The sequence below is a fragment of the Ovis aries genome, chromosome 1, assembly GCF_016772045.2.
Source record: "Ovis aries strain OAR_USU_Benz2616 breed Rambouillet chromosome 1, ARS-UI_Ramb_v3.0, whole genome shotgun sequence".
Lineage (NCBI taxonomy): Eukaryota > Metazoa > Chordata > Mammalia > Artiodactyla > Bovidae > Ovis > Ovis aries.
Window position 1 is genome coordinate 255,346,007 of NC_056054.1, and position 23,313 is coordinate 255,369,319.

Consider the following 23,313-nt stretch of genomic DNA (forward strand, 5'->3'; position numbering starts at 1 on the left):
TAGAGGTCTGGGTCACCAGAGACCAGGGATAGGGGAAGGGTGGGGTGAAGAAGGCACCCCACCCCACCTCTTCTTTCTGCTCCAGCTCCTGGAAGGAAGTAGTTCTGTGGGCCTCAGAAAGCCAGCTGCTGGACTGGGGACTGTGGGTGGGAGCCTCTGCAGAGTGGGTCCAGGGTTTGGGCAGCATCAAGATCCAGGAGCAGCAGCATCTCCCAAAGCAGTCAAGGCAACACAGCCTCTATTTTTACGGGTTTGTGCCAGTGTTTTCACTGCATTTTTGTTTCCCAAGAAACATACGTCAATGTCTAGAAACGTTCTGGGTGTCTCAAGTGGGATGTGGGTGCTCCTGGCATCTAGTAGGTAAATCTCAGGGATGCTGCCAAATACCCTACAATGCACAGGACATCCCCCTACAGCAAAGAGTTCTCTTGCCCCAAATGTGCATCGAACCATGGGGGAGAAGCCCTATCCCAAAGAATCTATTCTCAGGTAACGTAGAGAAGCAGGGGGCCCCACACCGTCTTCCTGGAGCTCAGACTGGCCACTCCCCCCACCCACCTCCCGGTCATCACCCCCTTCTATAAAGGCAAGTTATGGTGGAAGGCAAGTCACTGTGAGTGAGTTCCTAAAGGTGACACTCCCAGCAGGCAAGTGAGTGTGGGAATGAGAATGCAATGTCTGGTGAGGGGGCTTCAGCTCCCTGCCCTCCCCAGCCAGCCCCATTCAGGTGCTGTCCAAGAGTTTCTGCTGGGATCTGCACCCTCAAAGGACTTAGCCCCAAGGATGGAGTGACACTGAATAAACCATAGTTCTTACTTCCCTGGTCATCTGACTCAGCCAGCCTCCCAGCCGTGTCTGTGTGTGTGTGTGTGTGTGTGTGTGTGTGTGTGTGTGTGTGTGTGTGTGTGAACGTGAACACATACAGACAGGACAGGGAAGGACAGGGTTCCCTGTATAAGGAAACTGCCTTGGGAATCGCCACCTTTACTGGTTCCATGCTGAGCCCTCTCAAGCCTCCAATCAGTACTGCTGGAAGCCAAAGACTGCTCCCTTCATTGGGTGCCCAGTGGGCAAGGGGGCAGCAGTGATGCAACGAGGTGCTGGCATTGTGAGCCACAGTCAACAGGGAAAGAGTTTCTGAGTCTGAGGTTCAGCTGTGTGACCCCAGCTCTATTACTGACTTGCCACTTCACCTGTCCCTTTCCTCATCCTTAGAATTAGGGGAGAATGACAGCTACCACTTGAAGACCACTTACGATGCATCAGGCACTTCACCTGCACGTCACTGTCACAGCAGCCTGGTGAGGGTCTGAATTATGCCCATGGCACAGGTGACCAAATGCAGGGGAAGAGGCTTTTCCAAGGGAACAGGGGCAGCAAGTGTAGAACCCAGGCCTGTGCTGTCGAGTCTGCCTCCAAGAGGTGGGGGAGCTTCCAGGGGCCATGGTGCAAGGTGGGGTCACTCAACTCCACAGCAAAGAGGGTCCCAGAGCAAAGGCCTTCAGCTGCATGGTATTTCTTAATGGTGGAAAGTCAAGTTAGGGTCTGGCCCCAGGCGGGTAGGCCCACAGTGCCAAAGGCTACCAAGTAGATGCGCTGTAAACACTCCTGAGTCCCAGAGCCAAAGCCCTGCGGTGCTACTGGCTGGGCAGGCCCGGCCTCGCTAAAAATAGACGGGCCTTCAGGTCCAGCTCCCTGACCGCGGCCCAAGCAGGCTGCTCCCTGTACCCAACCTCCTCCTCTCCCCCTCCCCTCTGCCAACAGGGCTAGAGCCAGGCTTCTAGAAGGTACAGAGATGTTAAGACTTTCACTTCAGGCCAGAGAGGACGGTTAGGCTGATGTCCAGTGGGCAAGTTCCAAGTTCTTGTGGGGCCATAACGGGGCAGGGGTCCTGACCTCAACATCCTACACATCTCCCTCTAACGGAGGGAGCTGTCGACCTCCAAGCCCACTCGGGGAAAGAGTGGCGCCAAGGGCAAAACTCGGCCAATTTCGCCGCATCTTGCAATGGAATCTGAAGCCCCCTTGCCGTTTCTCTTTTACTGCACTGATTCTCCCCGTTGACAGCACTGTGCGGTTTCTGTGTTTGCTGCGGCTTTCTGAGGTCTTCTGCGGACTATCTCGGGGAGGCCCCGGGGATTGCGGGATGAGGCAGTGGCCGGGAGGCAAGGGGCGCGGGGAGGGAGGCTCCGGAGCGCGGACGGCCAGGGATTTCCTTTCAAAGGTGACTTAGAGCCGCTTCATAAGGGTAGCGCCCTCCCGGGCGGGCCCTAATGGCGAGTTTGGCAGAGTCAGCGAAACGCAGCGCCGCGGCCGGGCGGCGGGGAGCGCCCTCTCCCGCGCCCTCGCGGTCTCCCGCGCAGGGCAGCGGCGCGCACGGGCCATTTGCAGCGCAGGCAGGCTCGCGAGCGGCCGCCGCGCACCGGCCGGAGCGGGGGGCACCATGGAGCTGAAGAAGGACAGCAACGCTGTGTCCATCGACATGCTGCTGATCGTGCACTCGGAGAAGCGGCGCGCCGCTCAGGGCGCGCACTCTGACCGGCCGGCGGACCCGGGCGCGCCGCCGCAGCGCAGAGGAGGTAAACCGCGCTCGGGCCGCCCCGGCCCCCGGTCCCTCGACCTCCTCGCCCCAGGGCCTGCCCGCCGGGGGGCGCCCCAGGCGCCCCCGGGACGAGGTCAGCGAGGCCGAACTGCTCCCCAAAGCTGGCTGCGCCTCAGCGCTGCGGCTCTGGCGTCCTGTGGCAACGCGTAGCCCCGTGATTGCCCCGGGTTGACTCCCCGTGCATGCCTGCGGTGCTTCCGTCACCCCGGGAGCCAGTTTCCTCTTGGTCACTCTTTGAAGGGTGCAGATCAGGTTGGAAGATGCCCTGGAGGAAAAGGACCAGAGCCTCAGGCCTGAATCCTGCGTGCCCGAGGCCTGCTCCCCACGGGCCACATTGCAGGGCACAGGGGACCCCGGGGAATTCGTGTACTGAGTCAGAAACTTTGAGATGGGGCCCTCCCTTGGTGTCCTTGCGCAAATCATGGCCTCACTTCTTGAGCCCTCTCCCAGCTTCCAACAGTAGAAGGCTTGCAAGGTGTGAAAGGCACACAAGCTGGGGTGGCTGCTCTCCCCACTTTGGCTTAGCTATGATTCTAATTGTCCTGTAGACTTTCCAGGGAAGGAGATCCTGGTAAAATAAAGCGACTGTTCCCAGAGTGGTTGTGGAAAGCAGGACCCTGGCCCCTGTACTCTCCAGAGAACAGGAAACAATGTGAGAAGAGTGGAAAAGGATATTATTAGAGGTTAAATCGGCCCCTCAGACATCTGGGAGCCCCCAGTCCCTGTCTCTGAGGAAGCCCTCAGGAGCTCTTGAGGAGCCTGGAGTGCGGTGCCCTAGGCGGACTGTGCCCTAGCTCTTTGGAAGTGAAGTTTCACAGCCCTCAAGGTAAAACTTCTGCCTCCCGTCTCCTTTCCAGCTCCAGTGTTCCTCGAAGTCTGTCCCCAACTCTTCTGTCCCCACAGTCCCTGTGCACATTGAATACGTGCCTTCCACCCACCCTGCGGTAGCAACGGGGCCGTGGATGGCTCTGCCCCCCACCCCCACCCCAGGCCATGCAGGCTGCAGCTGCCCCTTAGCTCCTGGTGATGTCCAGGGGAGGCAGGCAGGGGAGAGAAAAGAGATGGTGGAGAGCCGAGAATGTCAACGGGCACCCAGTCTCCAGAGGGATTTGAGGCCTAGCAGTTGTTTGGGTTCGTTGGTTCTGGTGTTCTCAGAGCTGCCCCTGGGAGAAGGGGACACGGCCTGCCTAGGGTGTTTGTACTGAGGAAATTGACAGAGGCCGCCTGGCCTTCCTTGACAGAAATGTGGCTGCCCACTACTGCATGGACTGTGGTCCAGAGGGCCAGAGGCCCCCCACAAGGCACAGCTCCAGGTCAGCCCATGAGTCCCCACCTCCCTCTCGTGCTCTGATCACATTTCCCCAAAAGGTTCTGACACTAGAAAGAGGGTGGAGAACATAGAGAAGGCCCTGAGACACCAGCGATGCGGACTGCTCAGTGAAGCGTCCAACACCGGGCACAAACCCTATGTGACGCCAGACCAATGCACTTCACACTCATGATCACGACTCAGAGAAAGAAGACCCCTGTTTCCTGAGTCTTCTCTGCTGATATGTTGCTCCAAATATTTTCCTGATGGAAGTTTCTTCCAAACATTATAGAAGCAGAGAGACCGTGTCATTTATTGACAATCAGACAGTTATGAGCTGGAGCAGAGGGAGAGCACATGGTCTCCAAGGCCCGCTGGACAGTAGTGATGTCAGGAGACCCCTAGCTAAGCCAGCACATGGGCCCGCTCCTCGGGACAAGCCAAGGAGGAGAAATGCTGAACAAGACCAGCTTGTTCCAAGGCCTCCTGCTGGTGCACAAAAATCCAAAACACACCCCTCCCCCTCTTCCAAGTGTGTCATGTCCTCTGGTCTGCTCCGCTCCAGGGCCTGCCAGGCAGGGAATCCTCCCGGCTCTACAAAGGAGGGTCTGTGCTCTCTGTCAGGAGAGCGAAGCTTGGTTACTTTCATGGGCAGAGGACCGACTGAGGGTGTGAGCAGGTGGCTTTCTGCAGTGTCCTTGTGGCAGAAAAGATTAAGAGGGACAAGGAGGCATGGAGTGTGTGCACCAGATATTGGGCTGCAAGGTAGCAGAGATGCCTCTTCCTTTTCTGCAGGGCCCTAGCATTTTCCGAGCCATTTCCTTAGAGCCATGCTTCTCTGAAACACTCCTGAAAGCCCTCAACTCCTGTTGCATAGTCTCCATACAGGAGGTAGCCTAAAGCTGCCTGCACCAGGTCTGAAAAAGCTTCAATACCTCAGGATTTCTCCCCAGAGTCAATGGGACATGTGCTTTCCACTCCCTGGGTGTCAGTGAGGGTTGAGTGGTAGGTCCCAGATGCTGACTATGGAGGGCTCTGTAGAAGAGGAGGGTGTCAAGAAAGGATTGGGGACACTCAGAGTGGTGGAAAGGGCTGGAGATTCATATTGGAGGCTGAGCTTCCAGGAACGTGGCCATAGGCTGCAGAGCAGGACTGGCCTGGTGAGGAGGCCTCCGCTGCCACCAAGGAGCCCTCGATGCTCCTTCCATGCCAGCAACTTGATTTTATTGCAGCTGCTTGCACTGCCAGAATATATGACAGTTCTGTGCCAGGAACTTGACCTTGTGGCCACCACTTCCAGCCGCCGCCAGAAACAGAGAGAGAGAACCACTTCCATTCCCTTCCCTGTTGCCTCACCAGGTCCCGAGACAGAGTGAGACACAGATACATCTCAGCGGACGCCTCGGCCACTCAGGGTCCTTGCTCTAGCTGCAAGTGGCTGGGAGAGCAGGCAACCGTCACTCTCAGTTCCCATAAAGATCTATCACTTTCCATCTTTGCCTACTCCCCACCCTACCTTAGGACTCTCAAAGTGGAAGAAGGTTCACCACACACAGAAATAGGCAGGCAAAATGAATGTCTTCTAGCAGATGAAGAATCTAGCAGGTGTCTTGACAATAATGCTTCCATACTTATGCAGTGGAAATGTGGGTGTGACAAAGAGGCATCTCCATTGTGAAAATTCTCCCTGAATGATCCTGATAACCAACCACCACCCCTGAAAACTACCATGGTAATGTTTTCTTTAATGTTTTAAATGTAGAGGGTTGCATTCATTCCTCTGAGCTCTTCTCATTTGTGGGCAGCCTCTCTCAGATCCCTAAAGAGCCACATTCCACCTTTAGCTCAGATCCATTCCCAATTGGTGCACTTGGTCTGAGTTTCCTTCCACAGAGGGCCTCATGCTGGTCTTTGTCACTTCACAGGACTTCAAGGCGTCGGGAACGGAATCCGGAGATGGCAGAAACTAGAAGGAAATGATCTATGTGGTAAATTCTCTCATCTTCATTTTATTTTCTTTCCAATCTCTTGAATTCAACACATTGAAAAATGTCTATGAATGTTGGGTTTCACTTGTTTGATGACTGGCCTAGATGTCTAACCACTCAGACAGTGGCTGCTTGTGTGACTCAGCCAGGCCTCTGGGGCCACCATGACCCTGGAAGATTCCCCTTAGCATCAGGTCCCCCAGTTTCCTGGAGGCTGTTGAGGGGGCAATGCTATCAACTTGAGCACCCACTTGTTCACTGGCTGAGCTATAAAGAAAACCTTGGCATCGTTTGGGATAGTGGATTTGGGTGTGTCCCCAGGGGAGGGGCTTCCCAGGTTATGCAGGGCATCCATCTTTTAAAAATATTTCTAAACAGGGAAGATAGTGGCCTGCCTTGGGTGGTGTTACTCAAGGCCTGGAAAGATGCCAGTCCAGGGTTCTTTGGCTCCTGGCCTGGAACCCAGAATACAATAAGATCTGAGAGAAATCCCAGCTTCCAAAGCCACTTCTGTATGGTGCCAGGCGTCAGTCACCCTGCAAGCCCAGGATTTCTCTGGCAGTGCCATGCATGGACCATTCCACTGGGCCTTATTCTGGCCCTTCTGGATTCGTAAGCCCAGCCTCCATGGACAAATACTACGGAACTGCACTGGGGGCATGTGAGAATTCTAGCAAGAATAAGACCTCCACTTCCAGAGCCCCAGTAGGGGACTTAGTCAGACCCCAGCTATCTGAGCCCCACGATCAGATGACTGACTCATCAAATGCCAGTGGGAAGGACCCATCCCCCATGACCCTCTACAAATGGAGAAATAAGACCCCAAATGAACAAGACTGAGCACCTATGTTCTGCCATCCTTCTGACAGTAACAGAAGGAGAGGACGAACTTCTAAAAGTGAATTCATTCATTCATTCCCTCAGTAAAGGTGTACAGTGATTGCTTGGTTCTGGGAAGTGTTCCAGTTGTTGGAGATGAACCTGTGAATGGAATAGTCAGGAACGCCTGCCCTCCTGGGGCCACGTTAGAATGACTACATCATAATGCCATTCACCCCAGCCAAGTCTCAGCACCCTAGAGGTGGAGAGCTTGCCTGTGTCCCCTGGGCTATGCATGCAGATAACTCATCCTCAAGACACCCTCCCCCAACCAGGGACCATCCTCAGAGTCCTGGCTGACGGGCATGCATGCATGGGATGTCTTCCTTATCCTTGGGGTGGGACCATCAGATGGGAGACACACCAGTTCTGGCTCTACCTAAACGGACAGCTAAGTTAGCAAAACTGTGCTGTGGGTTCATAAGAATTACAAAAAGAATCAGACCTCCAAGAGACCTGACAGCCTCAGAAGCACATAGCAGCCCATGCAAGCAGGCGTGCCCTGCCAGTGTGCAGATGCATGAAGGGCAAGCGGGTCATGTAGGAGGAAAAGGACACCACGTCTTTGTTACAGCTCCTGCTTCACCTGAGTTGTTGGAAATTCATCTTATGGCTTCTTGGGCATGTTATTACATTAGGAGAGGATTGAAGTATACTGAATTCATCCCCTTTTTACCATCTTTCAGGGTTCCTGGTTTGGGGGAAGATTAGTGGAAAAACATAACAAAACACAAAAAGATATGGTAACTATTACAAGACTCTTCTTAAAGATGTGAAGTGGGTACTAGGTGCTAAGAAAGAGAATGCTTTAAGTAGTTCTTGCAAAATCACCTAAGAGTTTTAGGTAAATGAGGACTGGAGAGAGACTGCATAGAGGCCTTGAACTTGGGAAAGAGGATTCCACCACTCCGCCAACATATGTAATTTAAAATTAACTTCAAGTAAAATTTTATTTATTTTTTCAAGTGACATGCTTGAATGCAAGCAGAAGTTAAAACTACAGCTTCTTTCTGTGTTTTCTGATGGTGAGGTCCTGGATACATACTTGCCTTGCTGGTGCCCAGGTCACCCAGCCCTGGTGACCAGCATGGTGCCCAGCCTTGGAAACTGGACAGCTTTCACCTGAGAAGGAAGCAGCTGCTGGCTTGTACTTGGTAGAGGGTGCACAAGTGTGGATGAACATGCTGTTGGTCCCCCCTCTTGCTACCCATGCACTCCTCTGGCTGAGGTGCTGGCAGGGTGGGGGGAGCCCAAGTGCTCCAAACTTTTCCGAGCAGCAGGTGTTTGGGCTGAGCCTTCAGCTTGCCCAGCAACGGGCTTCCCCTGCTGTGATTGGCTGCTTTCCTTGGTCCTGGCTGAAGTCTGCCTAGCAGCACAGGGACTAATGCCCCACAGCCACAGGGAAACCAGTTGCGCAGCCATGACTATAAATACACTTACAGCAGCTAATGCCAGCCAATCATCCTTCTTGAGGATTCCCTTCCCAGATCCTGTTTCCTCCACCCTCCAGCCGAGCGGAGATTACAGCCAGCAGTGCCCACAGGAGGTGGCCTCTTTGTCTTCGCCTGGGTCTGGCCTGGAGCTCCAGCCGAGCACATACTGCTTCACCCTGAGTTGGCACACGCAGTGGTCCTGACCCTTGCCCAACTGACCAACCTCAGCCTTCATGGGGCTAACTGACCTGGTTGGTTGGGCCTGCTACAGAGAAGCCTAGAGTGGGTGGGCTTCCCCGGGCAAGACCCCACCCCCGCAAGGAGAATAGCAATCCAGTCCAGCTCAGTGAGTCACCCACCCACCATGACCGGCTTCTGCCTGGCCCACAGCATGGAAATGCTGAGTGGCAGCTCTGGTTAGGTATACAAGCGATGACATATGAACAGAGCCAAATCGGGCCAGTGCTCCAGAGGCATGCTTGCACCTGTGCCAGTGGTCACTTCCAGGGACAGGCCCAACAGCCTGTTTGCAGCTCAGCAGGAGGCCAGGGGAGAAGATGGCAGGTCGGGGTGGTAGTGGCCCTTCCCTAGTCTCATCCCTGCCCCTCTGAAGCAGAGGTTCAAGGGCAAGACCAGACCACCACAGCAGCCATACATGTGCAGCAGAGATGGAGGGGAGGCGGTGCTTCCCACGGGAGGGGCAGTGGGCACCCTGCCATGGTCTATGGCAGGAGGTGGGCATGTCTCCATAGCAGCCTGACTCCACTAGGCTCTGAGCATGGCTCTGTGTCCCAGGGACACGAATATCGCCAGTGCATGGCAGGTGCCCTGCAAATGTTGGTGAACCTGAACCAAACTGCAAGCACCCCAACTCTGAGGCTAGAGTAGGAGCAGGGTACTCTCCATTCCTCTCAGAGAGAGGTAGGAGGCTGAGTTCAGACTTAGGAGACTTGGGTTCAAGCCCGGGGTCTCACCTGGCCATGGGGTCTTTGGCAAAAAGTTAACCAGTCAAAGCCATGGGCCCATGATTGAGATAAGAGCCTTCCAGGCTGCTCCGTAGAAAGGTGTGGAGATCAAGGAGGCCTCACGCTATGCTATGGAAACTGGCCTGGCTGCACCAAAGTCAGGAGCGGTGGTCACTTAGCCCATGGGAGGCAGGCCCAGCTTTTGGAAGAGAAACTAACCTCTGCTAGCCCCCACTGAGAGTGAGAGGCTGTGTGTATGCGGGCTCCTAGGCACTTGCCTCTGTGTTCAGATGTAAGATTCTACTGATTCACACGTGTTGATACCCAGCCTGGCAACTCTCTGCTCTGCCCAGGGAAAATTCCATCCTACTCTGGGCCCCATGGTCACTGCAGGCCCCTCTTGTCTTCCTTCAACAGGAAACCTGGTGGAGAAGCAGCATGCCCAGCAGACCCAGGTCATCACTTCCTACGACAACCAAGGTAAGGTTCTGCCACTACCTGTCCCCTCTCTCCCAGCTCCTGTGTGCCCAGATCTGCTGTCCTGGCCAGAGAGAGTGGGGTCAGAGCTCAGACTGTGGAGAGCAGGGCCCTCTCTGCCCTGGAGATGCTGGAGCACCCTTCCCTCCCCCACATCCCATGGGAAACAGTGAGAGGCTGGCTGTGCCTGGGATAGAGCAATAAAGTCCTTGGGCCACAGAAGCCGCTGCTGTCATCATCATCACCCTGGTTGTCATCACTTTCTCTGAGTGCTAACCTCACGCCAGGCACCCTGCCAGACCACGTACACGGTCATTCTCACGTGAGTTATGCCTCACAACAGTCATATTTGATTGGTACTCTTATCGTCCTCATTTTACAGATGAGTAAACCAAGGGTTAGAAAGGTGGTCTTCTGTCCAAGATTGCATGGCCAGTAAGAGTCAGAGCTGGAGTAGTCTGTTCCCAGCACCATCCCCGCCCCCCCTACCACGCCAACCACTGTCAAGACCTCAGCTGTCTCTCCTCTCACAGCACAGCTTCTACAGCCACCCTGGGACCCGGCTCCCCCCGCCTGGCCCTCCCTCCTTCCGAGTCACGGCAGTTCCCTGGCCTCTCCCCCAGAGACGGAGCCTGCCTGGACAGGGCCCTCCACCCTGGGACAAGTTTAACTCAGCAGTGGGGATTGAGAGGGCCCTTCCTTAGGAATGCTCACTTTGCTGGACAGATCCTCCCAGAAGGGAGGGCAGGCGAGGGCGTCCGCTGCTGACTCTGCAAGGGACTAGATCTGAGAGCACTTCAGGGTGGAGGCAGGGTGGCTCACAGCTACAGCTGGAGGAGAGGCCAGGTTAGAGCCCCACCCAATGTCCACTTCCCCACTCACTCACCTCCCCTCCCTGCAGCTGTGGCTTTCTGCTCTCGATTGAAGGGCCTGGTGCCTGAGAGCTCTCATAGACTTGGGCCTAAGATGTCACCGCTGGTGCCCTCAGCGCTCATGTCCTAACTTGTAGGGTTATGTCCAGAAGGCGGTGAGGAGGAAGCCCTGGAGGACTCAGAGGTTCTCGGGGAATTGCTCTGTAACACCAGCTAACTCAATATCCCCAAGGAAAGATGTTGGCAGATAGTGAAGAAAGGCCTGTCAGCTCGAGTCCCCAGCAGGAAGTGGCTAGTTCTTCTTGCAGTCTGGGTCAGTATCCATTTAGGGCAGGATTCCTGGGACGATGGCTCCAGGACAAACCCAAGGTCACTCAGTGGGCCCGCTTCAACCTGTTACCCCTCTGAGCACTACAAAGACAAGCCTGGGCCCCCCACGTCTCTGCAATGGACTGGCAGCAAGCAGCTCACCCCAAACGAGAGTGAGTGGCACCTCACTAAAGTGAGTGTGGATTCAGTTCAGTCGTGTCCGACTCTTTGCCACCTGATGGACTGCAGCACTGAGTGTGAATTAGCAACTGTTTATCTTGCTTGGTTCTGGCCATACCCCCTGGTTGGGTCGTGATATTATCCCTGTCTACAGAGGAGGAAGCTGAGGCTGAGGATGCTGTGGCCCCCAGCCAGGGTGCTCCTGCCAGACCTGTAGGATAGGACTAGTGAAATGGGGCCTTCCAGTTACCAGGACCTTACCTGTACATCATACCCTGGCTCTTGTGGGCCACTCACATGCCTCCTCCCTGGACCTAAGGCTTCCAGAGGTGGCCTTGGACAAGGTCCACTGAAGATCGGGATGGAATGAACCCTCCAGGTCTTATGGAAGCCTGGACCACAGCGAGGGAGAGGCTGCCCTGCTCTGGGGCTGAGGCAGAGTGCCCACGCATGCTGATTCATTCATTTCACAAAAAGCAGCTCTGGATGATAGCACTTGGGATCCATCAGAGAACACAACAGACAAGGTTCCCTCCCTGTTAAGCTGACACCTGGTGAAGGAAACTGATGAACCTGACTAGAAAAATGCAAGGTGTCAGATAAGGCTGGAGGAGAAAATAAAGCAGGAAGGGGCATGGAGGGGAAGTCATGCAGCTGAGTATTCATTTCTGGTGGCTGCTGTGACACATAATCTCAAACTCAGTGGTTTAACACAAATGTACTTATTGTCTTCAGTGGGCTTCTCAGGTGGCTCAGTGGTAAAGAATCCACATGTAATGCAGGAGACCTGGGTTCAATTCCTGGTTCTGGAAGATCCCCTGGAGAAGGAAATGGCAATCCATTCCAGTATTCTTGCCTGGGAAATCCCACAGACAGAGGAACCTGGCAGGCTACAGTCCATGGGAGTCACAAAGAGTCGGTCATGACTTAGCAACTACAATATTCTCTTCAACAGTTCTGAGACTACAAATCCCATACCAGTCTCACTGGGCCAATCAGTCTCTTGGTCAGCATCAGGTTCCTTTTGGAGGTTCTGGGTGATAATCTTTTCCTTGACTCTGCTGGCTTCTAGAAGCTGCTGGCACTTGTGGACTTGTGGCTGCATCACGCCAGTCTCTGCTTCCATCATCACATTGCATTCTCTCTGTAAAGTAGTTCTATCCCGCTCTGTTTTATAATAATCCTGATGATGGCATTGGGCCCACCCAGATAATCAGGATCACCTTTCTATCACGAGATCCTGAACTGAACCGCATCTGCAGAGTCCCCTTTGCCGTAGAAGGTAACATTCACAGGTTCCCGAATTAGGACATGGATATCTTTAAGGGCCATCATGCAGCTACCACAGGGAACAATTTAAAATAGAGTGGTTGAGAAAGGCATCCCTGAGGTGACATTTGAGTAAGGGAGGTGATGAAGGAGCAGGTCACGCGGCCCCAGGGGAAGAGCTCCCAGCAGAGGGGGTGGTAACTTTATGCAACAGGTGACAGAATGATCATGGGAATCTTGGATCTTCACGCGGAAGAGGTCTTTGCAAGATTCATCTGTGACAGGCCTATGCGTTGAATGAGAGGGGAGTGATTATAGGAGCCCCAGTGACCTCAGGCCCCAAAAGTTATTCTTGACAAATCAGATTTCTGTTGAGGCCTCCTTCCAGGTCACCTACCCTCATCTCCAGGCAGACTGTCTGTGCCTTCTTTGATCAGACCTGCACTAGGTTCCAACTGCCGTGTTTCCAGACCTGGGACCTCCCTGTTGAGCGCCATTCTGCAGAAAGAATCATGAGTGGCCCTGGGTTTTCAAGAGCCCCATGGAAGCCAGGGTCAGTCAGGCTGCAGGAGACAGCCTTGATCACACCTTCTGGCTAGTGCCCGCTGGCCTTGGCCCTGAGCTCTGGCACACTCGCAGTCACCCCACAACTAGAGCTGCTGCTCAGGGCTTCCACCCTGTGTCAGACTGTACCTGGTGTGGGATCTGCAGAGCTGGACTGTCCCCGTCATCAGTCAGCTTGCTGTTCCCAGGGTGTCAGAGCTTACACTTCCTGCACTAATGCTGACTACCACACTCTGGGCAGAAACCTCTCAACACCCAGCCCAGGGCTGTTTAAGAGTTGGGCTTTTTTAGAAATACTTTAGCTGTGATTTTCTGACTCATCTACTGCAGGAAAAATTTGAAGGCACAGAATCCAGGTTGTAAATGTGACACCTGGTTATGAAGAGAGTTAGGAGCATCTTAAGTCAATGATGACAAATATCTGACATGAATGCCATACCACCCACCCCCCAGCACACACACAAGAATACACCCACGCATGTATGCATACACACACTCACATTCATACACACACACACACACCTGACCGTCTTTGCTAATTGATAAGCGCTCCAGGCAGCCACTTCCAATCAGTCAGAGTTAATGAACAACACAAAATCTGTTTGCCATCTCTGTATTAGGTGTTCAGAGCAAATTAGGTCTTCAGACAAAGCCTGATTCAAACCCACAGAGACCTGGAGAGAAGCTGTCAGGTGGGCAGGTCGTGGACATGCTTAGGCCTGCCTGCTGCGTCGCCACTTCTCTGGGGGTGGGAACAGGGTCTGGCAACCACTTCTCAGGTGTAGCAGAAAATAACCACTAATATGCTTTTACTAAGACAGCCAAAGTTTCAGCTTCACAAAATGCTGTTTGGGTGATAGCTGGTGGAACTGGGAAGCGGTAACATGAGAAAGTCTGGGGCAGCTGATCCGAAATCCCAGGAAGGCCTCCTTTGGGTATACTTGTGACTAAGATTAGCGTCATGGTATCTGACTGTACCTAGGGCCTGGATCTCACTTTAAAGTTTGTCCAAATGATATTTCACTTTTTATCATTGGAAAATTAATGTTTCTTTAAATTAAGAGTTTTATTTGGTAAGGAATGTTGTAGTTGGCAAACTGTTAGCACTTCACACCTTTAGGAAGCACGGGGTGGTACTGCAACCCTGCTCACTGGGGATAGTGTGCCCAGGTCCAGGACCGTTTGGAGCAGAGAAGCCTCCCAGAAGTGCCCTTGCACACCTATGCATGAGAGCGAGAATAACACCCATCAGGGAGGCCGGGAGCTTTGCTATTCTCTTCAAGGGAGTGACGATTAACAGCACCACTTGGGGCAGAGCCAGGAGGGGGCCTCAGGAAAATGTCAGATCCCAGGATGGGGGGCCAGGGAGAGGTGAGGCAGTGCAGGAAGGGAGAGGTGAGAAAGGGTGACTGATGAGTGAAGGGGTGACTGACTGGTGAGCTTCCAGCCAGGCGAGTGCCCAGTGGGAGACCACCTCAGCACCCACCTCGGAAAGGGCTTATAGAGTTTCGATTTTCAGCTCACTCATTCTCTGACAGAGCGACATGGCTGGATAGAGGTGGTTGGAAGTACCTGGACATTAGGAGAAGTTTGGGAAAGAGGTTTGTTGTTGAGCCCTGGTAGTTCAGCTGGTAAAGAATCCACCTACAATGCAGAACCCAGTTCATATTCCTGGGTCGGGAAGATCCCCTGGAGAAAGGATAGGCTACCCATTCCAGTATTCTTGGGCTTCCCTGGTGGCTCAGCTGGTAAAGAATCCTCCTGCAATGTGGGAGATTTGAGTTCAATCCCTGGGTTTGGAAGATTCCCCTGGAGAAGGGAACAGCTACTCACTCCAGAATTCTGGCCTGGAGAATTCCATGGACTGTATAGTCCATGGGGTCGCAAAGAGTCAAACACAACTGAGTATTTTCACTTTCAAACCGATAGTCAGGTCAGCTTTGCAGCTTCTCTGTACTTCTAGAGACTGTTGCAGCCCAGCATTTTCCAAATTCTGTTTGATGAAATAATGCTGGGTCAAGTAGACTTCTCAGATCGTTGTGTGATGCGACCTACAAAAGGGGAGGAAGTGGACATTTTTCTCAAATCCTTTTTGTTACAAAACATCTAGTGGGCAAGTATAGCTTGGCACCCACTTTGAAGACCAACTCTGAGTGTTCAGGGGGAGAAAGTGGAAAGGCAGTGGTGAGTAGACCCATGCCCCGGGGCATTGTGGGAAGACGCACAGCTGTAATTTGCTGCCATGGCGATGGTAGCATATCCTCTGACCACAGCTGAATGACCCTTTGAACTCTGAAACACTTAACATCTTAATTGTCAAGTCACAGGTTGATTTTCTCTGCCAGTGAATGTGCTAGAAACTACAGTCAAAATGAATGTTAACCCCTTCAAAGTAATCCCTTGGAGGCCACTTTGTATCTTTTAAACTTGTTTAAGAATTACTATCCTTAACATGCAGAGCAAGGTTATGAGCTACACAAGAAAGTCAGTATTGTTATTCTGTGAAAACACATTTAGCAGGCAAAAGATTCTAAATGGAGCTCTTATGAAATCAATAAGGAAAAAAATACCACATCAGTAGGAAAATAAGCGATTCACAAAGTAAGTTTAAAATGGCAAATATATGAAAAATACTATACTGAAAATTTAATAAATACACAAAAACAGTGAGATGTCACTATTCATTTTTTTAAAAACTTAAAGGATTAATGACAATCAAGTGTCAAATTTTTGCAATACAAACCACCCCAAAATTCAGTTCCTTAAAACATTTAACAGCTCTCAAGTTTACGGGTTGTCTAGGTGTTCTTGTCTAAGCCACACATGGCTGCTTGCAGGTCTTGGCTAGCCTCACCACTGTGTGTGGTCAGTGGGAGGGCTGGCTGAAGATCAGCTGGTCTGGGGTGGCCTCACCTGAGATGGCTCTGCTCTGCTCCCTGTGGTCTCTTGCCCTCCGCAGGCTAGGTTAGGCGCAGTTACACGGCAGCTGTGGCTGGAATCCCAAGAATGGAAGTGGAAGCAGCAGAGTCACTTGGCATAGGTTCCAAGCCTGCACAGCATCATTTCATGCTAACTGGCCAGACCACATCATCAGGCCAGCCCAAATGTGAGAAGAAATAAATGACCTCTTTTTGGAAGGAAATACAAAGTATTATAACCAATTTTGCCACCAAACACAGAAAGGATGAGCAAAGTAGACACTCTCTTACACTGTTGAGAGAATCATAAAATCATTCAGGAGATTTTGCCAATATCTAACAAAAGCCTTAAAAACCTCCATACCCTTCAATACATGTTTAAGAGTTTATTTGAAGAAACCGATTTGGAGAGTGTGTAAAGCAGTGTGTCAGAATGTTTGCGTTTCCCTGGTGGCTCCGTGGTAAAGAATCTGCCTGCCAACACAGGAGATGCAGGTTCATTTCCTGGGTCAGGAAGATCCCCTGGAGGAGGAAATGGCAACCCACTCCAGTATTCTTGCTGAGATAATCCCCTGGACAGAGGAGCCTGGTGGGCTACAGTCCGTGGAGTCACAGAAGAATCAGACACAACTTAGCAACTAGACAACATCAGAATGTTCATCACATCATTGTTTAAATAGCAGAACATTTGGGAAATCTTAAATATCCAACAAAAAGAAATTTCTTCTTATGCTTATAAACCATCTGTAGAATAGAGTACTATGCAGCCATTTCAAATGACTTGTGACTATATTCAGCAACATGTAATGTAAAGACAAGTGAAGAAGCAGGATACAAAAACATGTTTATTATTATCCTGCTTTGCCTTGTCACCTATTTTACATCATTCTGTATCACATAAGTTCTGTTTTAATTCTACTTTTACTTTTGCGTTTGACTGGTGTTTTTAAATTTTTATTTTAATTTAAATTAGCATAAAGTATTGGATTTTCTGATGTGCAGTTCTATGTGTTTTAACTTATGCTCAGATTCATGACATCACCAACCACAATCAGAATACAAAGCAGTTCTGTCACCCCCAAAATTCCCTGGTACAGACTCTGTATAGATTCACATCCTCCCATCACTCCTAAGAGTGTTGTTGAGAAGTATCGCTTGATATGGCTGTACCGAAAGGTGTTTATCCATTCACCCACTGAAGGACATTTAGAGGTTTTCAGTTTGGGATAATTATGAATAGAGCTTCTATAAGCATTTGTGTACATGTTTTTGTGTGAATGTAAAGAGTTTCATTTCTCTGGGATAAAAGCACAAAAGTATACTTGTTGAGTCATATGTTAAGTACCTGTTTTGTTTTTTAAGAAACTGCTAAACTATTTTCCAGAATGGCTGCATCATTTTACAGTCTCACCAGCACCTGGGAGGGATCTAGTTTCTCTGCAACCTCATCAGCATATAGCATTATCATTATTTTTTATTATTGCTCTTCTAATAGATGTAGTATCTCATTCTGCTTTCAGTTTGCATTTTCCTAATGGTTAATCATGTTGAACATCCTTAATTTCTTATTTGGTGAGATATCCATTATTTTACCCATTTTCTAATTGGATTGTCTTCGCACTTTTGTAAAAAATCAATTTGCCGTATTTGTGTGGGTCTATTTCTTAATTCTATTATGTTCCATTGAGCTATATATCTATCACTTTGTCAATATCACACTGTGTGATTACTGTAGCTTTATAGAACATCTTAAAATCCATTGGTGTTCTCCTTTTTCTCAAAATTAACTTGATTTTTCTAGTTGCAATATCTTTCTACCTAAATTTGAGAATCATCTGGCCTCTATTTACAATCTACAAAATTCCTCCAAGGAGTTTAATTGAAATCGCATGAAATCTATAGATGAATTTAGCAAGATTTGCCAACTTGAAGGAAATGGCAACTCACTCCAGTGTTCTTGCCAGGAGAATCCCAGGGACGGTGGAGCCTGGTGGGCTGCCGTCTGTGGGGTCACACAGAGTCGGACACGACTGAAGTGACTTAGCAGTAGCAGCAGCAGCCAGCTTGACAATACTGAGTCTTCCAGTTCATGAACATAACATATTTTCCTGTGTATTTAGTCAGTAGGTTCAGTCCCTCAATAAGGCCTGACTCTTTGCGACCCCATGGACTGCAGCATGCCAGGCTTCCCTGTCCATCACCGACTCCTGGAGCTTGCTCAAACTCATGTCCATCAGATCGGTGATGCCATCCAACCATCTCATCCTCTGACATCCCCTTCTCCTCCTACCTTCAATCTTTCCCAGCACCAAGGTCTTTTCCAATGAATTTAAGTCTGCTCTAATTGGTTTGATATTTTTTAGTTTTCAGCATAAAATTCCTGCTTTTTTATTAAGATTTACACTTAACTATTTCATTTTTTGGAGCCTTGGGAGATAGTAATTTTAAAATTCAATTTCTAATCATTTATTGTCAACATAAATATAATTGATTTTGAGGTGCTGACCGTGTATCCTGTGACCATTCTTAAACTTACTTTTTAGTTCTAGGAAATTCTTGTATAGATTACTTGGGATTTTTCCATGTAGACAGACATGTCTGTGAATAGGAGAGTTTCACTTCTTTCTTTGTAATCTATATGACTTTTCTTTCTTTCTCTTTTATTTCTATTATTTCACCGGGCAGAACTTCAGTACAGTGTTCATTAGGAACAGTGAGAGTGGCCAACCATGCCTTGTTCCAAATCCCTGGGGGGAAAGATTTCCACTTTTCACCATTAAATATGCAGTTAGCTCTAGGTTTTTGGAAGGTGCCCTTTTCACGATTAAGAAGCTTCCTTCTGTTCCTAGTTTCTTGAGAGGTTTGTTGAGTGGATGTTAAATTTTGTCAAATGCTTTTTCTGTATCAATTGATATGATCATGTGGGTCTTCTTTAGCCTGCTAATATGATGAATTACAATCACTGATTTTTCAAATATTGAGCTAACCTTGCATTCCCCAAATGGTACATTATTCTTTCACTATACTGCTGGATTTAATTTTCTAATATTTTTTGAGAATTTTTATGTTTATGTTTACAAGGGATATGCTCTATAGTATTCTTTTCTTATACTGTTTTTGTCTGGTTTGGGAATCAGATTGATGATGGCCTCATAAAATACATATGAAGTATTTGCTGCTTTTCTATTTTCTGAAGGATCTTGTGCAGAATTGAATTTTAAAACACCTGACAGTTTTTTTAGAATTTGCCAGTGAAACCTTCTGGACCTGGTTTTGGTTTGGTTTTTGTTTGTTTGTTTTTGAAAAATTTTGAACAACAAGCTTAGTTTTAAAAATACATATGGGAAATTTCAGGTTATAACTCCTTCAGTGAGTTTTGGTAGTTTATAGCTTGCAAGGAAATGGTCCATTTCAGTTGCAGAAATTACCTGTATAGAGTTATTTATACTATTCCTTATTATTCTTTTAGTATACATGGGATCTATGGTGATAACCCTCATCTCACCTGTATTGGTATCTTGATTCCTGATTTGTGTCTTTGTTTATTTGGCCACTCTAGTTAGAGGTTTATCAATTTTACTGATTTTTTCAATGAACCAGCTCTTGGTTGCGTTGATTATTCTGTCATTATTTCTTCAAATATTTTTCTGCATCACACTATTTCTTCTCTATTTCTGGGGTCTCAGTAACATGAGTGTTAAATCTTCAGGCACCATCCCACAGGTTCTGTTCACTGTTTCTCTCTGTTGTTCTTGTTGAGTAATTCTATTGCTCTCTCTTCAAGTTCACTGACTCTTTTTTTTTTTTTTTTTTTGGGTCATCTCTATTTTGCTACTGAGTATATGCAGGTATTTTTTAAATAATTGTATTTTTCAGTTCTAAAATTTTTGTTTCTTCTTTTTATCTCCCAAGTTTTGCTAGTACTTTGTATCTTTTCATTTATTTCAAGACTATCTACCTCACTTTTTAGAACATGGTTATCATGGCTGTTTTAAAATCTCTGGCTGATAATTCCAAAATCTGTGTCACCGTCGGGTTAGCATCTGTTTATTTTCTGTTCCTTTTTAAGTTGATATTTTCCAGGGTCCCTCTATACTGAGTAACAGGATTTTAGCCTTTGCCAGATCTGCCCCGCACACGCACCGCGCAGCGGCCAATCGAGGCATTGTTTTATACCGTAGTTTAGCTCACAAAGACTGTGGTATAATGTTTAGGACGAGCGCATGCACAGTGTGAATGAGATCCATTCATGTAGAGGTGACCTCAGGAGTTCATCCATAACTTTATGGAATTGCTCTCTTGATTCCCTCCTCTTTACAACCCACTTGCCAGTCCTCCAGCCCCAAATCTTGGGACTTTAGCTTTCCTACTCTTCTGGGTGCATCTCTGTGTCTGCATCTGGAAACAACCAGTGGAGAACAGAGAGAGGGAAAGAAATCAATGAGTATTTTCCCCTACACTCCTGGGAATCATAGCTTCACTGGTAACCACCTCCCTTACAAAGACTTAGGTGTCTGCTGGGCCACCAAACTCACGGCTGCACTGATACCAGCAGAATTTCCCTGGGGGCTGAGTCAGGAGATGAAAGAAAAAAGGGGAAAAACAAGAGGGTTTCCTCCACTATGACTCTCAGAGTCCTCCTTTCTCACTCTGCAAGCCAAAAGAAAGAGCTTCTCTTGGAGCACTTTTTCTCTGCATCCACTGTGCCCTTGTGCATTTGGGTCTGCCTTTGAGTCCAGTCTAGGTAATGCCACAGGGGAAGGGAATGGTCAACTCTGCCAATTTGATGATGCTTTAAATTCTAATCTTCTTCCCCAGTTTGCCTTCTATCATTTGCTTTGAAGTGTCCTCAAATAGTCGGTCTATTCATTCTTTCCAGTGCATTGAGTGCGAGAGACACGGTGGAAGTTGTTTACTCCATCTTGCCCAGACTTGAAAACTGTCTGCTTATTTCTTGCTTTGGGGTTTTGTAAACAAAATTATCTGCATATTCAAAAGAAAGGTCTACAACCAATTGTGTGCTGTTGTTCAAACATCCGTCATGAGACATTGCACCCTTCTCTGGCAGCGTCTGGCTGAGAATATCACTTCCTATTCCTCTGCAGGAACACAGCTGACTGTGGAGGTCCACCCTCGGGATGCCATGCCCCAGCTGTTCAAGAAGTTCTCCTTAGCTAAACGTATGTGCATACAGGGCTGGTCGTGTTTGGAGGAGCGGCACGGAGGGCTGGGGCAGCTGGAAGGGCCAGAGCCCAACCCGGAGAAACTTCTGGGAGAAGGAAGAGGGACCTGGGCCTACACACAGGGAACTAGCAGAGCCATGGCAGCTTCGTCCTGGGACACTCTCTTCTCCACACTCGATAACCCCTGTTCTTGGGTCACACAAGGCATTTAGCTAAACACAGATTTCATCACAAGAATTTTGTTGTTCTTAGACGCCGTGTATTGACTGCCTAAAAAGTGGCATGCGCTGTCCGTAAGCACTGCACACTCAATTGGTTTTTAACTCTTTGTTATACACCAATATTAGCCCTACTTTTTGGATCAGCAAAGGCTCAGAAATGTGAGATAACTGCCTGTCTCCCAGTTAGGAAGCAGGTCAGAACCCTGGTCCAAATGAAGCCCATGCCCTTAGCCGCCATGCTTGGCTGCCTTCCGTGCTCTGCACACAGACCCAGACCCAGGCCTGCAACGTCTCCTCTGCTCCCTTCATGGTCCTTACCCTGGATCTGTCCATCTTGGGGCTACACAGGGGCCTGGGAAAACTCCAGCCAAGGAACAGAGGCTGCAGAACAGCCCAGGCCGAGGGGCACTGCACGTCCACTTGGGGGTGGGGAGCTGCAGGGCAGGTCCCCTACAGCTGCCTGGTCCTACAGGCCTCAGCAGCCAGGAGATCGGGAGGGCAGGCCCTGGGAGTCGGCCAGCTGGGTTCAGATCTCAGCTGTGAGACCTCAGGCAAGTAGCTTAACCTCTCTTTTGTACTCAGTTTCCTCATGTACAAAAGGAGGAAAATGATTCAAAGTCCCTCAAAGGATTGCTGTGAGGTTATGTGAGACAGTCAGTAAAGCACAAGCCAGGCAATAGTAAGTACACAAAAAATCTGGCTACTATTTTGAACCCCTGTCACTCTACCGAAGAATGTGGATGGAAACAAAATATGAACATAAGAAAGACAAGGCCCACTGTTTCTCAGAATGACTTATGTACATTTGCAACCTTCTATTTTTTTATTTACAGCCAACAATGACCTTCAAGGGCAAAGAATAACTTCCCTTGACACCCCTATCCCCAGCTCCTCCTGGTTCCATCAGGGACCCCCATCTTCCTGACCTGGTTTCAAATCAGCAAGAAATTATCTCCTGTTGTTTATGGAGTCTAATGACAATTAGTGACCATTCTGCCTTACTGGGCTTCCCTGGTGGCTCAGATGGTAAAGAATCTGCCTGTAATGCAGGGGACCCGGGTTCAATCCCTGGGTCATGAAGATCCCCTGGAGGAGGGAATATATCACTACCTACTCCAGTATTCTTGCCTGGAGAATTCCATGGACAGAGGAGCCTGGTGGGCTACAGTCTGCAGGGTCGCAAAGAGTCAGACATGACTAAGCGACTAACACACACACACACACACACACACACTGCCTTAATCGTCCTGCATTTATAGATTTGATTGCCCTTGAACCTTCCTGAGGAATATTTCCCCTCTTTCCCCTTTCATGTCTGCTCGTGGTCAGTTCTTCTCCTGAGATCATCTGGCAGTGTGAATTGACTGACACCCTCAGGATCTCCAGCTGTGGTCCAAGATGGCAGGAACATTCGGTGTGGAGGCAGGAACAGGGACTCCAGGCCAGCCTGCTGAGTAATCCCAAGCCTTGATGTTCTAGAAAATTCTTTCTCTGCTCACAGACTGAACTCTTTCTTGTCATCCCCCATTGGCTCTCAGTCCTCCATATCTCACCAGAAAGCCCAGGGCATTCCTAGCAGTAGTTTGGTGGTGGGTGGGGATGAGAGCAAGAATACTGTGAGATGGAGAGTGAAGATGAGGGGTCAGAACCACCACACAGAGAATCATCCGTGCTTGCCTTTCTGTTTCTTCTGAAGTGTCTCTACTCCTGACCTTTGGGATATTGTAGGTTTACAAGTTGATAAAAATGGAAATACAAGACCCCGGCAGCCTGGAGGGAAAGATACCCACGGTAAGTTGCAAAGCCTTCTTAGGGTTGTTTTCTGAGATTGGGTTATCCTCATGAGGCAATCTGCAGTCAGTTGGAAATGGCTCCCTGGAGCAGTCCAGCTCCTTAGAGCTGGGTATCTGGGGCCATCTTGGGGCTCAGGAGACAAGAGTATCATGATTGACTGACGATGTCTGCTATGGACACAGGTGGAGAAGTGAAAAGCTCACACACCAGATGTGATCCCAAAGCTAAAGCACAAACCCCACCAATAACAAGGCAGCCCATTATGGGAAACATTAGAACAGAATTCAGAATTGAATTAAGTTTTAAAGCAAGTGTCTGTAAGGCAGGAGGCATGTGAATCAGCAGAGTGA

General features: G+C 49.4%; 1 protein-coding gene across 3 annotated transcripts in view; it reads left to right on the forward strand.

The window, feature by feature from the left end:
* The first annotated feature begins 2,383 nt into the window (after positions 1-2,383).
* KY (kyphoscoliosis peptidase) overlaps positions 2,384-23,313 on the forward strand; it is a 49,866-nt gene continuing 28,936 nt past the window's right edge. For 2 of the 3 annotated variants that reach the window (XM_027960210.3, XM_027960214.3), the window contains exons 1-5: positions 2,384-2,579; positions 5,837-5,899; positions 9,594-9,656; positions 20,871-20,945; positions 22,898-22,960. In XM_027960210.3, the coding sequence (XP_027816011.1) occupies positions 2,444-2,579; positions 5,837-5,899; positions 9,594-9,656; positions 20,871-20,945; positions 22,898-22,960 (400 nt within the window). In that variant the 5' untranslated portion in view covers positions 2,384-2,443. Of the gene's footprint in view, positions 2,580-5,581; positions 5,644-5,836; positions 5,900-9,593; positions 9,657-20,870; positions 20,946-22,897; positions 22,961-23,313 lie in introns of those variants that run through there. The other variant, XM_042236797.2, reaches the window with a different exon arrangement.